The following is a 15,684-nucleotide window of genomic DNA, read 5'->3' as shown; positions in this document are numbered from 1 at the left end:
GTGCTGCTGTTAAAAGTTCAAAGCTGCTTTAATTCCTTTATGTCTGATATCTCCTCCCCATCTGGAAGCTTGTTAGATCTTCTCTTTGACATCAATGGTCTAACAGTGAAATGTGTTACAACATTTCACAATGACAACCTTCGTCATTTTCTTTTCATGCATTCTGTGGGCACTGCTTCCTTTCAGTCTAGAAACCCAGTTCCTTTTATTCTAAGAAATGTTTTTATATTTCTTCATTGATGCTATTTCCTCTCTTCATTTTCTCTGTTCTTTCTTTCTGAAACTCCTAATATTCAAATGTTGGACCTCCTACGCTGCTCCTTTAATTCTCTTATTATTATTTCTTTATTTTTTATCAATTTGTTTTATTCTGTGTTGTGAAAAACAGTTTTCAAAAATTTTTTCCAACCTTTCTACTGAGTTTTTCCTTATTACCATTAACACTTTCTTGTTCTCTAAATGCTCCCCTTAAAAAATATTTGAGTATACTGGACTACAATGTAGTGATTCAACATCTCTATACCTTACCTTATGAGGCTATCCTCACCACAAGCGTAGCTACCATGTGTCACCACAGAATGCTATTACAATACCATTGATCATATATTCCCTGTGCTGTGCCCTTTATTCCTTTAACTTATTCATTTCATAACTGGAAGCCTCTGCCTCTCACTCCCCTTAATCCATCCCCTCACTCTCCTTCCCTCTGGCAACCATCAGTTTGTTCTCTGTATTAATAGGGCTGATTCTGCTTTTTGCTTTTTATACATTTGTTTCATTTTTTAGATTCCACATGTAAGCAAAATATATGGCATTTGTCGTCCCCATTCTAACTTTTTTCACTTAGCATAATACCCTCTAGGTCCATTCATGTTATTGCAAATGGCAAGATCTCACCCTTTTTTATGGCACCATAATATTCCTGTCTCTGTGTGACTGTACCACAACTGCTTTATCCATTCATCTATTTTTTTTTTTAAGATTCCATTTTGTTAACTCATGAGAATCACAGAGTGAGCGAGAGAGAGGCAGAGGGAGAAGCAGGCTCCACGCAGGGAGCCCGATATGGGACTGGATCCCGGGTCTCCAGGATCAGGCCCTGGGCTGCAGGCGGCGCTAAACCGCTGCGCCACCGGGGCTGCCCCATATCTATTCATCTATTGATGGACACCTGGTTTCTTCTGTATCTTGGCTATTATAAATAATGCTGCAATAAACATAGGGGTGCATATATCTTTCCAAATTAATGTTTTCACTTTCTTTGGAAAATATTGGGATCATATGGTATTTCTATTTTTAATTTTTTGAGGAATCTCGATCCTATTTTTTCTTTTTTTTTTTTTTTATGATAGGCACACAGTGAGAGAGAGAGAGAGGCAGAGACACAGGCAGAGGGAGAAGCAGGCTCCATGCACCGGGAGCCTGACGTGGGATTCGATCCTGGGTCTCCAGGATCGCGCCCTGGGCCAAAGGCAGGCGCCAAACCGCTGCGTCACCCAGGGATCCCACGATCCTATTTTCTACCGTGACTGTACCAATTTACATCTTCACCAACATTGGACGAGGGTTCCTTTTTCTCCACATCTTCACCAACACTTGCTGTTTCTTGTCTTTTTGGTTTTTTGTTTTTTTTTGTTTTGTTTCTTGTCTTTTTGGTTTTAGCCATTCTGCCAGATGTAAAGTGATGTCTCATTGTGGTTTTGATTTGCATTTCCCTGATGACAAGTGATACTGAGCATCTCTTCATGTGTCTGTTGGCCATGTGTATGTCTTCTTTGGAAAAATATCTATTCAGGTTCCCTGCCCACTTTTTGGGTCAGATTTTTTTTTCGGTGTTAAGTTCTTTTCTTTTTTTAAAGACTGAGAGCGAGAGAGAGAGAGAGTGTGTGTGTGTGTGTGTGTGTGTGCGCGCGCACACATGTTGGGGAAGGGGCAGGAGGAGAGAATTTAGAGTAAACTCCCTCCTGAGTGCAGAGCCTGATGTGCAGCTTGATCCCACGAACCATAAGATCATGAGTTGGACGCTTAACTGACTGAGCCGCTCAGGTGCCCCAATAAAAGTTCTTTATGAATATTTTGGGTATTAATCTCTTACTGGATATATTGCTTACAAATATATTCTCCCATTTAGTGGACTACCTGTTTGTTTTGATGGTTTCCTTCTCTGTGCACAAGCTTTTTATTTTAACGTAACCCCAATAGTTTATTTTTTTGTTTCCCTTGCCTTAGGAGACATATATAGAAAAATGGTTGTTATACTCAATGTCAGAGAAATTAGTGCCTGTGTGCTCTTCTAGGAATTTTGTTTTCAAGTCTCACATTTACTATTTAATTCATTTTGAGCTTATTTTTGTGTATGGTGTTAGAAAGTGATCCAGTTTCATGCTTTTGTATGTAGCTGTCCAGTTTCCTTAGCACCATTTATTTTTTTTAAACTTTTTTTCTGTTTGTTTAATTGATTAATTTATTTGTGATAGTCATACAGAGAGAGAGAGAGAGAGAGGCAGAGACATAGGCAGAGGGAGAAGCAGGCTCCACGCACCGGGAGCCCGACGTGGGATTCGATCCCGGGTCTCCAGGATTGCGCCCTGGGCCAAAGGCAGGCGCCAAACCGCTGCGTCACCCAGGGATCCCCTTAGCACCATTTATTGAAGAGACTGTCTTTTCTCTGTTGTATATTCTTCCTCCTGTGTCATGGATTAATTGACCATATAAACCATGCATTTATTTCTGGGCTTTCTACTCTGTTCCATTGATCTACATGTCTATTTTTGTGCCACTCAATGCTCCTTTTTTAATACACCATTCTGCTTTTTGGGTTCATGAATGCAGTATTCTCTTACCTCTCAATGAGGGCAAGGATTTTGGTGTATTTTGTTCACTGCTGTATTCCTAGCTCCTAGAACAGTGGTACTCAGATGCTCAAATATTAATGAATCTTTCTGAGTAATGTTACCTTTTTTGAAGTTTTCTTCTCTCTGAATAATTTGTTGGTTTTTCTGCTAACTTGTTGGTTTTTTTTTTTTTTTCTATTTGTTTTGGCCTCTAGATTTTATAATCCCTGTTTCTGTCTAAATTTAATAGTGGCATAATAAATATTTCATTGTGACACCTAACTCTGGGAAACAAACAAGGGATAGTGGAAAGGGAGGTGGGTGGGGGGTTGGGGTGAGTGACAGGCACTGAGGGGGACACCTGACGGGATGAGCACTGGGTGTTATGCTATATGTTGGCAAATTGAACTCTAATATAAAAAAGTATATATATTTCATTGTGAGCATCCAACATGTGGCTTTGCCAACTTTGAAATTCAATGTAGGATGACCCAAGAAGTGGGTTTTCTATTGGGAATTCCTCAATGTCTGTATCTTTAAGTCTCCTCTTGGACCATCTGTTACCATAGAGAAGAATCCTCTAATGTTCTTGCTTGACAGGTACAAGCCTGGCTGCTAGTATTTAGAAGATAAGTGGGAGACAAAAGCTGAAGATCTTAGGATATACATTCACTTAATCCTAATTTTTCTTTTTTTTTTTTTTTTTGCTTATCACCAAGGCTTTTATTTTTTTTTATAAATTTATTTTTTATTGGTGTTCAATTTGCCAACATATAGAATAACACCCAGTGCTCATCCCATCAAGTGCCCCCCTCAGTGCCCGTCACCCAGTCACCCCCACCCCCCGCCCACCTCCCTTTCTACCACCCTTAGTTCGTTTCCCAGAGTTAGGAGTCGCTCATGTTCTGTCTCCCTTTCTCATATTTCCCACTCATTTTTTCTCCTTTCCCCTTTATCCCCTTTCACTATTTTTTATATTCCCCAAATGAATGAGGCCATATAATGTTTGTCCTTCTCCGATTGACTTATTTCACTCAGCATAATATCCTCCAGTTCCATCCACGTCAAAACAAATGGTGGGTATTTGTTGTTTCTAATGGCGGAGTACTATTCCATTGTATACATAAACCACATCTTCTTTATACATTCATCTTTCGATGGACACCCACTTAATCCTAATTTTAAGTATGGTACCTCCAACCTCATTTATGCCTAGTGCCCCAATCCAGAGATCTTCTATTTTACCCTCTTCTTCTTTTTTTTTTTTTTAATTTTTATTTATTTATGATAGTCACAGAGAGAGAGAGAGAGAGAGAGAGAGGGGCAGAGACATAGGCAGAGGGAGTAGCAGGCTCCATGCACCGGGAGCCCGACGTGGGATTCGATCCCGGGTCTCCAGGATCGCGCCTTGGGCCAAAGGCAGGCGCCAAACCGCTGCGCCACCCAGGGACCCCCCCCCCCCTTTTTTTTTTTTAAGATTTTATTTATTTATTCATGAGAGACAGAGAGAGAGGCAGAGACACAGGCAGAGGGAGAAGCAGGCTCCATGCAGGGAGCCTAACATGGGACTCGATCCCGGGTCTTCAGGATCAGGGCTGAAGGCGGCGCTAAACCGCTGAGCCACCAGGGCTGCCCTATTTTACCGTCTTCTGAGAATAAATCTCCAGTCTCTTGCCAGCATTGTGAGGTTTAGGGAAGGAAATCTGAGGGTTTATCTACAGTTTGGACAAATTTTCAAGGGATCCAGTTTTTAGCTTCACTTGTGGATATAGCTGGTGCTGCTGAATCTTGACTCTTTAGAGTTTTGTAGGGTAAATGAGTTTGCAGTTCAGTTTTCCCCATTGCTGGCTTAGCATTCAGCTTTCTGAGGTATATTATATTGTCTTGCTTTCCTGCTTCCAAACTTCTGTTGTTGCTCTTTCCTTTTTCATATTCTTTAGTCTTCTGGATTTGTAACTCTCTAAAATCCCTGTATTGCTGTTTAAGTGGGATTTCATAGGTCATCATATTTACTCAGCCCTTCTATCTTTATATTAAAATCCTTAAATAAAATTATTTTACCAAGAAGTCCTTCTATCTTTGTTTTTTAAAAATATTTTTTTTTAAAAATATTTTATTTATTTATTCATGAGAGGCACAAAGAGAGACAGGCAGAGACAGAGAGAGAAGCAGAGAGAGAAGCAGGCTCCATGCAGGGAGCCTGATGTGGGGCTCAATCCCGGGATTCCAGGATCACGCCCTGGGCCGAAGGCAGGCATTAAACCACTGAGCCACCCAGGGATCCCCTTCTTCTATCTTTGAATACATCTTTTGGTCACATGTTTAGTTCTCTATTTTAGAGACATTAATTTGTTTAAGTCATCTTTGTCTTTTTTTTTCCTATTAGATTCTGTATAATTTTTAATCATTTTCTTTTTCTTTGAAATCACTGAGTACCTCAATCCTTTCCTCTATGTCAATAATTCGATTTTCAGTGGTATCTGTTATGTTCTTTGCTATTTTAATTGGTCCTCAATTTATTTTCTTAGTTCCATCATTTCTCTTTTTATCTTATTTTGTTGTTTTATCACCTCATCACTTAACTTTCATTTATTAAATTCACTTTTTGATGAGTTGTTTTATAGTTTTACAGTTGTATAGTATAGGAAATTCTATTTATTGAGTTATGCCTTTTTCAGAATATGTTGTCTTTTGTAGAACATTTTTCTTGCCTTCATTTTGTTTGCTGTATGTCTGTATAGTTGATATACTGATTCTTTTGGTCTTGTCTGGGCCTGTTTTGTTTGTTTTGCTCTGGTTTGAATGAGTTCTTATCTCTCACCGTCCTGTATCTGACACCAACTACTGAGTGGTGGTTATTTTTTTCCTTTTTTTAAATTGAAGTATAGTTGATACACAATATTACATTAATTTCATGTGTATAATACTGTGATTTAACACCGTATGTTACGCTCAGACAAATGTAGCTACCATCTGTCACCATATAACACTATTACAATACCACTGACTATATTCCCTGTGTTGACCCTTTCATTCCAATGACTTATTCATCCCATAACTGGAAGCCTATACCTCCTACTCTCCTTTACCTCTTTTTGCTTACCTCCACTCCCCTCCCCTCTGGCTACCACCAGTTTGTTCTCTATTTATGGGTCTGTTTCTATTTTTTATTTTTTTAATTTTGTTTTTTTTAAAGATTTTATTATTTATTTATTTATTTATTTATTTATTTATTTTTATTTTTTTTAGAGAGAGGGAGAGAGAAAGAAAAAGAGGGAGTTTGGGGCAGAGTGAGGAGAGAGAGAATCTTAAGCAAGCTCCATGCCTAGCGGGGAGCCCAAAATGGGACTCTATTTCACAATCCTGAAATCATGACCTGAGCCTAAATCAAAAGTCAGATGCTTAACCTACTGAGCCACCCAGGCGCCTCCAAAATGATTTTATTTTTAAGTGATAACTACACCTAATATGGGGCTCAAATTCATAAGGCCAAGATCAAGAGCTGCATGCTCTAATGACTAAGTCAGCCAGGTGCCCATTTCTGGTTATTTTATTTTTAAAAATTTATTTGAGAGAAAAAAAAATATTTGAGAGAGAGAAAGATTGTGTAGCACCAGAGCATGTGAGTGGGGGAGAGGGAGAGGGAGAGAGAATTCCAAGCAGGCTCCCGACTGAGTGCAGAGCCTGAGGTGGGGCTTGATGCCAAGAACTTGAGATCATGACCTGAGCTGAAATCAAGAGTGCAATGTCTAACCAACTGAGCAACCCAGGTGCCCAGCCCATTTCTGCTTTTTAAAATTTGTTTCTTTGTTTTGTTTTCTAGATTCAACATATAAGTGAAATCATATGGTATTTATCTTTCTCTGTCTGACTTTTTTACTTAGCATAATACCCTCTAGGTCCATCCTCATGTTGTTGCAAATGGCGAGATCTCATTCTTTTTTATGGCTAATATTTCATTGTATATATTACCACATCATCTTTATCCATTCATCTATAGATGGACACAAGTTGCTTCCTTATCTTGGCTACTGTAAATAATGCTGCAATAAACACAGGAATGTACAGATCTTTTCAAATACTATTTTTGTTTTCTTTGGGTAAATACCCAGTAGTGCCGGTTATTTTGTATTCTGTGTACGGTCCTATGGCTTTAGGGAATGATGAGTCAGAGGGACAGAAGGGGCATAGGAAACACAGCTACAGAACTGCAGGATCTTTGTTAAAACATTTTTCTTTCCTGAGATTCTTTTTTTTTAATTTTCAAAAAAATATTTTATTTATTTATTTACTGAGAGAGAATATGAGCAGGAGAGAAGGGCAGAGGGAGAGGGAGAGAGAGAGACTCTTAAGCAGACTCTGCACTGAACACAGAGCCTAACACAGGGCTTGATCTCACAACCCTGAGATCACGACCTGGGCTGAAATCAAGAGTTAGATGCTTAACTGACTGAGCCAACCAGGCGCCCCTCCTTCCTGAGATTCTGTTAAATATTCTTGTTTCATTCCATATAATTAAGGAGTATATTCTACTCCTACAGAGGAATAGTTTCCGGCTTTATATTACTTCACCTATTTATTCATTTTTAGGCTTGATCTCCTTTTTCTTTTTTTTTTTTCCAAAGATTTTATTTATTCATTCATGAGAGACACAAAGAGAGAGAGAGAGAGACAGAGACAGAGGCAGAGGGAGAAGCAGGCTCCCTGTGGGGAGCCCAATACGAGATTTGATCCCAGGACCCCAGGATCACAACTTGAGCCAAAGGCAGATGCTCAAACACTGAGCCACCCCAGTGCTCCTTGATCTTTTGTTTCTGTTAAAGAGTCAGCCTCATTGTTCATTTTCCCTGGTTTATCATTTACTTGCAAATAGTTCTTCCCATTGATTCTCAGTCAGAAGAAGATAAAAGTACAGATATGTGCTCAGTTACTTCTTTCCAGCTTTGGAGCTATTAGTTGAGAATTTATGGAATTCATTAATATATCAGTATGGCTTCTAGGGAATGGTGATAGGGTGGAGTTGGGAGCCTATTTTTATTCCTTTTTGTTTCTCATCAGAATCTTGTTTCTTTCCTTGATCACTAGTTTTTAAGCTTTATTGTATTTAATTATCCTACTTTGCCATTGTTGAAATTTCTGCCAGTTTTATATTAATTTATTTTTTCACATTTAATTAGGAATTAGTAGTAGGAAGTCTGCAAGGCAATCGAAACAACCAATTTAATTTGGAAATGATATTATGCATGTATTTTCAAGTGTTGTTTATTTATTTAGAAATAATAATAATTGGGATGGCTGGGTGGTTCAGTGGTTGAGCATCTGCCTTCAGCTCAGGTCGTGATCCTGTGGTCCCAGGATGGAGTCCCATATAGGGCTCCCTGCATGGAGCCTGCTTCTCTCTCTGCCTCTCTCTCTCATGAATAAATAAATAAAATCTTAAAAAAAATTGTCTACAATTTTTTGGCTACTTATTATGAAACAGGTATTATGTTGTTTTATGTACATTTATTTCCTACGGCAGCCCTATTATTACTAAACCCATTTTTATAGATGAGACAACGAAGGCTCTAATATCAAACTCTAATCCACTGGGCTAACTGAAGCTAGAATTAAGTTTCATTTTCATTAGAATATATATTTTGAAATATGTCTCCTACCTCTGCTGTGCTAGAGAGCAAAACAATAAGCAAGACACTCTTCCTTCCCAACTTATTCCTTTCACATTCATTTCATCCAGGCTCCAAACATGTTTTTTGTTTGTTTTTAAAGCAACAAAAATGGGTTTAATAAAGAATAACAGAGGGAAAAAACAACAACAACAACAGAGTATTCCAATCTGGGACAAGGATGCTATGGTAAAACAATAGACAAGTCCAATACAAGTCCAATCCAGGCTCCAAACAGTTTTTCAACATTCCTGTGTACTGGTATCAGGTAGTAAAGCTCTGAGTATGGTGGCTTCTGATGAAAAAGTCCATGCTGGGGGAGCTCTCAATAAATGGTGATTAAAGAAGATGTGCCTAGGTTATCCATTAGTAGCCACTAGGGTGGTTACTATAAAAAATAGAAAACAGTAAGTGTTCATGAGGATGTACAGAAACTGGAATCTTTGTGCACTGCTGGTGGGATTGTAAAATGGCACAGCCAATATGAAAAACGGTAGGGAGATTCCTCGAAAAATTAAAAATAGAACTGTTGGGATGCCTGGGTGGCTCAGCGGTTGAGTGTCTGGCTTCAGCTCAGGGCATGATTCTGGAGTTCTGGGATCGAGTCCTGCATTGGGTTCCCTGCATGGAGCCTGCTTCTCCCTCTGCCTAAGTCTCTGCCTCTCTCTTTCTGTGTCTCTCATGAATAAATAAATAAAATATTTTTAAAAATAGAACTAAAAATAAATAAACAAACAAATAAATAAATAAAAATAAAAAAATAGAGCTGTCATAATCCAGCAATCCCACTACTGGTAGTATATCTAGAAGAATTTAAAGTAGGCTCACAAAGGGATATGTGTACACTCATGTTCACTGCAGCATCATTCACAACAGCCACGAGGTGGAAGTAACCCAAATGTCTAGTGACAGATGAATAAATTTAAAAAATGTGGCATGTACACACAATGGGAGTATTATGTTGCTTTAAAAAAGAAGGAAATTCTGATACACGCTACAACATGGATGAACCCTGAGGATACTATACTAAATAAAATAAGCCAGTCAACAAAAGACAAATACTGTATAATTCTACTTATCTGAGGTATCTATCTATTTAAAGTAGTCAAGTTCATAGAAACTGAAAGTCAAGTGGTGGTTACCAGGAGCTCGGGATAGGGAAAAGAGAAGAGCCATTCATTGTTTAACAGATGTAGAACTTCAGATTTGCAAGATGAAAAAGTTCTGGAGATCTGTTTCACAACAATGTCAATATGTTTAACACTAGTGAACTGTATACTTAAAAGTCGTTAAGATGGTAAATTTTTGTTGTGTGTTTACCGCAATTAAAAAAAAAAAAAGGAAGTTCTATAATACTGTTAGAAACACAGTCCTGTTTCCACTTCTCCCCACAGCTGCTTTGCCCTACTGCTATGCATGATTTGACTCTACCTTGGCAAGAAAAAGACACAGGGAAAAGCTAAGCTTGTGTGGTGAGGAGAAGCCTTCATTCTGTCTCACGGGAAAACAGTCACATACTTTTGTCAATTTCACACAGTATAATCTAGTTTTCATTCCCCCTTTCCCATCCACTGGGTGGTTTTATTTTGTTTTAAGACCAGGAAAATTGCCAGAAAGAAAAACCCTAGGGCTTACTTCTGCAGGATGGATCCCTTAATGACCAGCTCTTCATCCAAGTCCGCTTCATTAGCCATGAAGAGCAGCCTCTTTCCTGTGCTGTCCACTCCAATGAAGTCACGCTGCTCCACTGAATCATACAAAAGAAGGGAAATCAAACAAAGCCATTCACCCCTGCCTGCATGACTAAGTCAGGGGGACAGAGCACCTGCTCACAATTCTCTTGGAACTAAATACAAGATTGTTATATAGCACATACTTACCACAATGTTTAAACATAGATAGTCAAAATATTTTTGTATTGTTCTAAAGGATGTTATTAGGTAAACTGGTAAAGTTTGAAAAGGGTCTGTAGATTAGAATATTGTAGCAGTGTAATTTCCTGTTTCAACAGAGTGTCCTTTTCAGGTGGCAGTGAGGGGTTGGGGGCAGGATACACACTGATGTATTTAAAGGCAAAAGGAATAATTATCGGGGATCCCTGGGTGGTTCAGCGGTTTGGCGCCTGCCTTTGGCCCAGGGCGTGATCCTGAGGTCCCGGGATCGAGTCCCACACTGGGCTCCCTGCATGGAACCTGCCTCACCCTCTGTGTCTCTGCCTCTCTCTCTCACTGTGTCTATCATGAATAAATAAATAAAATCTTAAAAAAAAAAAAAAGAAAAAAAGGAATCATTATCTGCAACTTATTCTCAAATAGCTCATAAAAATAATAATAGTCTATGTAATATATATACATATTATATATTGAATGTATATCATGCGGAGAGAATAATAGAACTAATGTTAACATTTGGGGAATCTTGGTAAAGGATATATAAGTTCTCTGTACTAGTCTTGTAATCATTCTGTAAATATGAAATTATCTCAAAAACAAAGAGCTATGGAGGTGGTAGATACACTAATTAGTTTGACTATGGTAATCATTTCACAATCATGTCTACATACAGCAAAACATCACTGTACATTTTAAATATATGTAACATTTGTTAAAAAAAAAAATGAGGGACACCTGGGAGGCTCAGGGGTTAAGCATCTGCTTTTAGCTTAGGTCATGATTTTGGAGACTCCGACTCCCTGCATGGAGCCTGCTTCATCCTCTGCCTATGTCTCTTGCCTCTCTCTCTCTCTCTGTGTCTCTCATGAATAAATAAAATCTTAATAAAAAGATAAAACTTCCTAAGGTTTAAAAAAAAAAAAAAAGATGGGGATCCCTGGGTGGCTCAGTGGTTTGGCGCCTGCCTTTGGCCCAGGGCGCGATCCTGGAGTCCCGGGATCGAGTCCCGCGTCAGTCTCCCGGCCTGACGGCCTGAAGCCTGCTTCTCCCTCCTCCTCTGCCCCCCCCCCGTGTCTATCATAAATAAATAAATAAATAAATAAATAAATAAATAAATAAATAAATAATAAAAAAAAAAAAAAGAAAAGCCACATCCGTGGATGATCTGTAAACTCACACACAGCACAGAAAGTATAACAAGGAATTCTTTCTCTGCAAATACCCTACATCTGCTCACTGTGGAAATGGGAATAACATCATTTAAGGACATGTACATTCAATCAACATTATCTATATGTCTATTATGCATTAGATTTTATGCCGTGTAAGAGAGGACTCAAAGAAAATAAGGTGCATATTTACTAATGTGGAGAGTTCCCTGGTAGACAGTGATGTTTCAGGCTGTCATGTTACTGCTGTTTTCTATGTTATATTTCTTTCTACCAACAAGATTATAAATTCTTCAGAGGCAGGCTTATATCTCCAATAACATCTAGTACAGTGTCAGGTACTTAATAAAAGCTCCTACTAACATCTGTACAGTATATATCTATAACTTACAAAGCATTTAATATAGAGGCAGCACAGCACTATATGATTAAGAAGAGAGCCTTTGAGGCCTAACCTCCTGGGTATAAATCCCACTTACTAGCTGTATGTCTTTAAGAAAGATACTAAACTTTTTTGTTCCTTAGTTTCATCTGCAAAATTGGTATCATAATAGTGTCTACTTCACAAAGGCTTGTTATGAGGATTAAATCAGTTAATATTTGTAAAGCTCTATTAACGCAAAGATTAAATAAAATGTTTTAAAAAATTAAACAGAATATATGCTCTCATATGATCCTCACAACAATCAAATAAATCAAGGATTTAATACCTCTTTGGAAAAAGGAAAAAAAAGTTGAGCTCTAGAAAAATATTTTTTTATAAGCAGGCTCCATGCCCAATGTGGAGCCCAACATGGGGCTTGAACTCATGAACTCAAGACCAGAGCTGAGATCAAGAGCCTGACACTTAACCAACTAAGCCACCCAAATGTCCCTAGAAAAATAGTATTTCTATAGATGAATTTGTTTGCCTCATACTGACAACTGCTACTACATAACTGAACATGTTTCAGTGTTGGCTGCAGCTGCCTACACACCTAGAACCAAATGTATTACTCAAATGTGTAATGTGTTTAGCCTAGGTGCTTGAAAGCATTCTTTCCTTCAGATGATTTCTAGTCATTTTATCATATGCAGTGTCTGAATCTAAATAGAGAAAAACTACCATAAAAAGTTTTATATTGGGGTGCTCAGCTGGCTCAGTCAGAAGAGCATGTGACTCTTGATCTCATGTTCATGAATCTGAGCCCCACACTGGGTGTAGAGATAACTTAAATAAACAAATAAACTTTAAAAAAAATACGTTATATGTTTTTTTTCAATAACCAGGATTTGTGAACTCCAAAGAAGGAAGGGTAATTCCAATTTGAAGGTAAGTTTTACAGAAAATTTAGTTTGAAGCAAAATTTGCAGAGAATTTCAAATGTCACATAGTAGATATGACGTACATCAATTCATCCATTACACTGAAATTTGAGAATATAACAGTCTGCAACAGTCTGATTATGAGCCAACATTTTAAAAAGAAACACAGTGATGTTATTTTTGGATATAATTTGGAGTTCTTGTTCTATCCAAGTCCTTCAGCCCACAAAACCTTGAATTACTGAATGTCCTGGGACCAGTGATTTCTAACAAGTCCATGTTTCAGCTATGTGCTCTTGACTCACATTCCTCACTCTCAGGGTCTCCTTCCTTGTATTTGCTTCCTTGTAGCTACCATAGTAACTGAGATTTCAGAATATGCTACAAATTATAGGAATTGGGAAAGGTTTTTTTTTCTGTTCTAACAAAGCAAATTCTACTTTTGGAGCAGAGCAGGTAACATCAGAATGTCCATCCTAAATAGACTACACAAATGAGATTAAGAAAACAGTTAAAGGGTGCTTGGGTAGCTCAGGTCATGATCCCAGGACCCTGGGATTGAGGCCCTTAGCAGGAAGCCTGCTTCTCCCTCTCCCTCTGCCTGCTGTTCCCTCTGCTTGTGCTTTCCCTCTCTGTCAAATAAATAAATAAAATATTTTTTTAAATTTTTATTTATTTATGATAGTCACACAGAGAGAGAGAGAGAGAGAGAGAGAGGCAGAGACCCAGGCAGAGGGAGAAGCAGGCTCCATGCACTGGGAGCCTGATGTGGGGTTCGATCCCGGGTCTCCAGGATCGCGCCCTGGGCCAAAGGCAGGCGCCAAACTGCTGTGCCACCCAGGGATCCCCTAAAATCTTTAAAAAAAAAAAGCTAAAAGGGGAAAAATGGTTAAAACTATGAGTTTCCATTAAAAAAATTCTGTCAACTATTCATATTTTTTCCTAGTTGATTTTTACTTCTGACCTTCTTTACCTTCTTGACCCTTCTATCTCCTCTATAGTCACTTACTTGTCCATTCATTCATTCAACTAATAAATATACTTGTGCACCTTTCCTGTGACAAGCATTATGTTTATAGTAGGGAATTCCAATTCATTTTATAAGGCTAGCATAATCAATGCCAAGACCAGACAAAAATGCCAAGACCAGCCAAAAGTATTATAAGAAATGAAAATTATAGGCATATTCATTTATTATATAAGTACAAGGATCCTAAATAAAATATTAGCAAATCAAAACTAAGAATGTATATAGTAGCCCTTTTGCTTCATTGCAGCTGAGAGGGTAAGATGGGTTACCAGCAGTTCTACCGGAGTCATCTGGAAATCTGGTCGGGGTTCTTCTTGTTCTTGCCATGGCTGCTCAAATCAGCATGGTGTGATCTGAAATTCGGCCTCAATACATGCTGTCAGTGTTTCCATCAGTATACAAAGGATGTAGGCTTCATTAAGTTGTATTAAGAGAACTCCCTTGAATGGGTCATCCAAGATTCCTACCTTAATACCAACTCGTTGTACATAAAATAAAAATACTTCAATTATGGAAAAAAAATGTAGACCGTAGATTTAAAGGGTTACAAATCTTTTTTTTTTTTAAGGTTTTATTTATTTATTCATCACACATACACACGCACACACACAGAGAGAGAGAGAGAGAGAGAGAGGCAGAGACACAGGCAGAGGGAGAAGCAGGCTCCATGCAGGGAGCCTGACGTTGGAACTTGATCCTGGGTCTCCAGGATCACGCCCTGGGCTGAAGGCAGCGCTAAACGGCTGAGCCACCTGGGCTGCCCTAAAGGGTTACAAATCTGTTGTTCTTCTTCCCTTCAAGAGGTAAGGTCTAGAACAGAAAATAGTATAGCCATCATATAAAATAGTATAGTGGTTCTTCAAAAAATTAAAAATAGAATTACCATATGATTCAGCAATTCCACTTCTGGGTATACCACCCAAAAGAACTGGAAGCAGGGTTTCACAGAGAGATGTATACACCCCTGTTCATAACAGCATTATTCACAATAGCTAAAATGTGAAAGCAACCCAAGTGTCCACTGATGGAGTAACAGATAAGCAAAATATAATATATATATACACACAAGAAAATATTACTCAGCCTTAAAAATGAAGGCAATTCTGCAATATGCTAAACATAGATGAACCTTGAGGACATTATACTATGTGAAATAAGCCAGTGACAAAAAGATAAATACTGTATGACTCCACTTATATAGGGAACTTAAAATAGTCAAAATCATAGAGACAGAAAATATAATGGTTATTTCTGGGGGCTATGTCTGAAAGGGGGAAATGGGGATTATTGTTTAATGATATAGAGTCCCAGTTTCACGAGGTGGAAAGAGTTATGGAGAGAGATGATGGTGATGGCTCACAATATTATAAATGTAGATTTAATACCACTGAACTGTACATTTAAAAAAGATGGTAAATTTTCCATGTATCTTACTACCATAAAAAAAATTAAAGGAAAAGAAAGTGCTCGTAGGAGGGAAAAAAAAAAAAGAGGTAAGGTCTAGTTCCCCATCCTTTATATCGAGACTGGCCTAGCAACTACTTTGAACAGAGTGCAAAAGAAGTGACAGTCTGAGTTCCAAGCTTAGCTTCATGAGACTTTGTAGCTTATATTACTCTTTTAGAACCTGCTGCTGTCATGTGAATAGCTTGGGCCTCCAGTACGTAACAGACTAGATGCAAAGAGAAACTCAACTATTACAGCTGAGGCCCTAGACATATCAGTGAGCCCAACTGTGGTAGGCTGTCTCCAAGAATGCTAATTGCCTCTTGGTATTCACACCCTCCT

General features: G+C 38.4%; 1 protein-coding gene and 1 pseudogene across 3 annotated transcripts in view; one reads left to right on the top strand and one right to left on the bottom strand.

Annotated features, from left to right (window-relative positions):
- The window catches only part of EIF2B3 (eukaryotic translation initiation factor 2B subunit gamma), a 144,986-nt gene that overhangs the window by 82,206 nt on the left and 47,096 nt on the right, over positions 1-15,684 (bottom strand). For all 3 annotated transcript variants that reach the window (XM_072772446.1, XM_072772448.1, XM_072772447.1), the window contains exon 5: positions 10,136-10,247. In XM_072772446.1, the coding sequence (XP_072628547.1) occupies positions 10,136-10,247 (112 nt within the window). The remainder of the gene's footprint in view (positions 1-10,135; positions 10,248-15,684) is intronic.
- On the top strand, positions 14,035-14,327 carry LOC140603212 (small ribosomal subunit protein uS14-like; annotated as a pseudogene).

This window comes from Canis lupus, chromosome 13 (genome assembly GCF_048164855.1).
Source record: "Canis lupus baileyi chromosome 13, mCanLup2.hap1, whole genome shotgun sequence".
NCBI classification, from domain to species: Eukaryota; Metazoa; Chordata; class Mammalia; order Carnivora; family Canidae; genus Canis; species Canis lupus.
The sequence above is the reverse complement of the archived record's forward strand: the minus strand, read 5'-3'. Positions and strand labels throughout refer to the sequence as shown.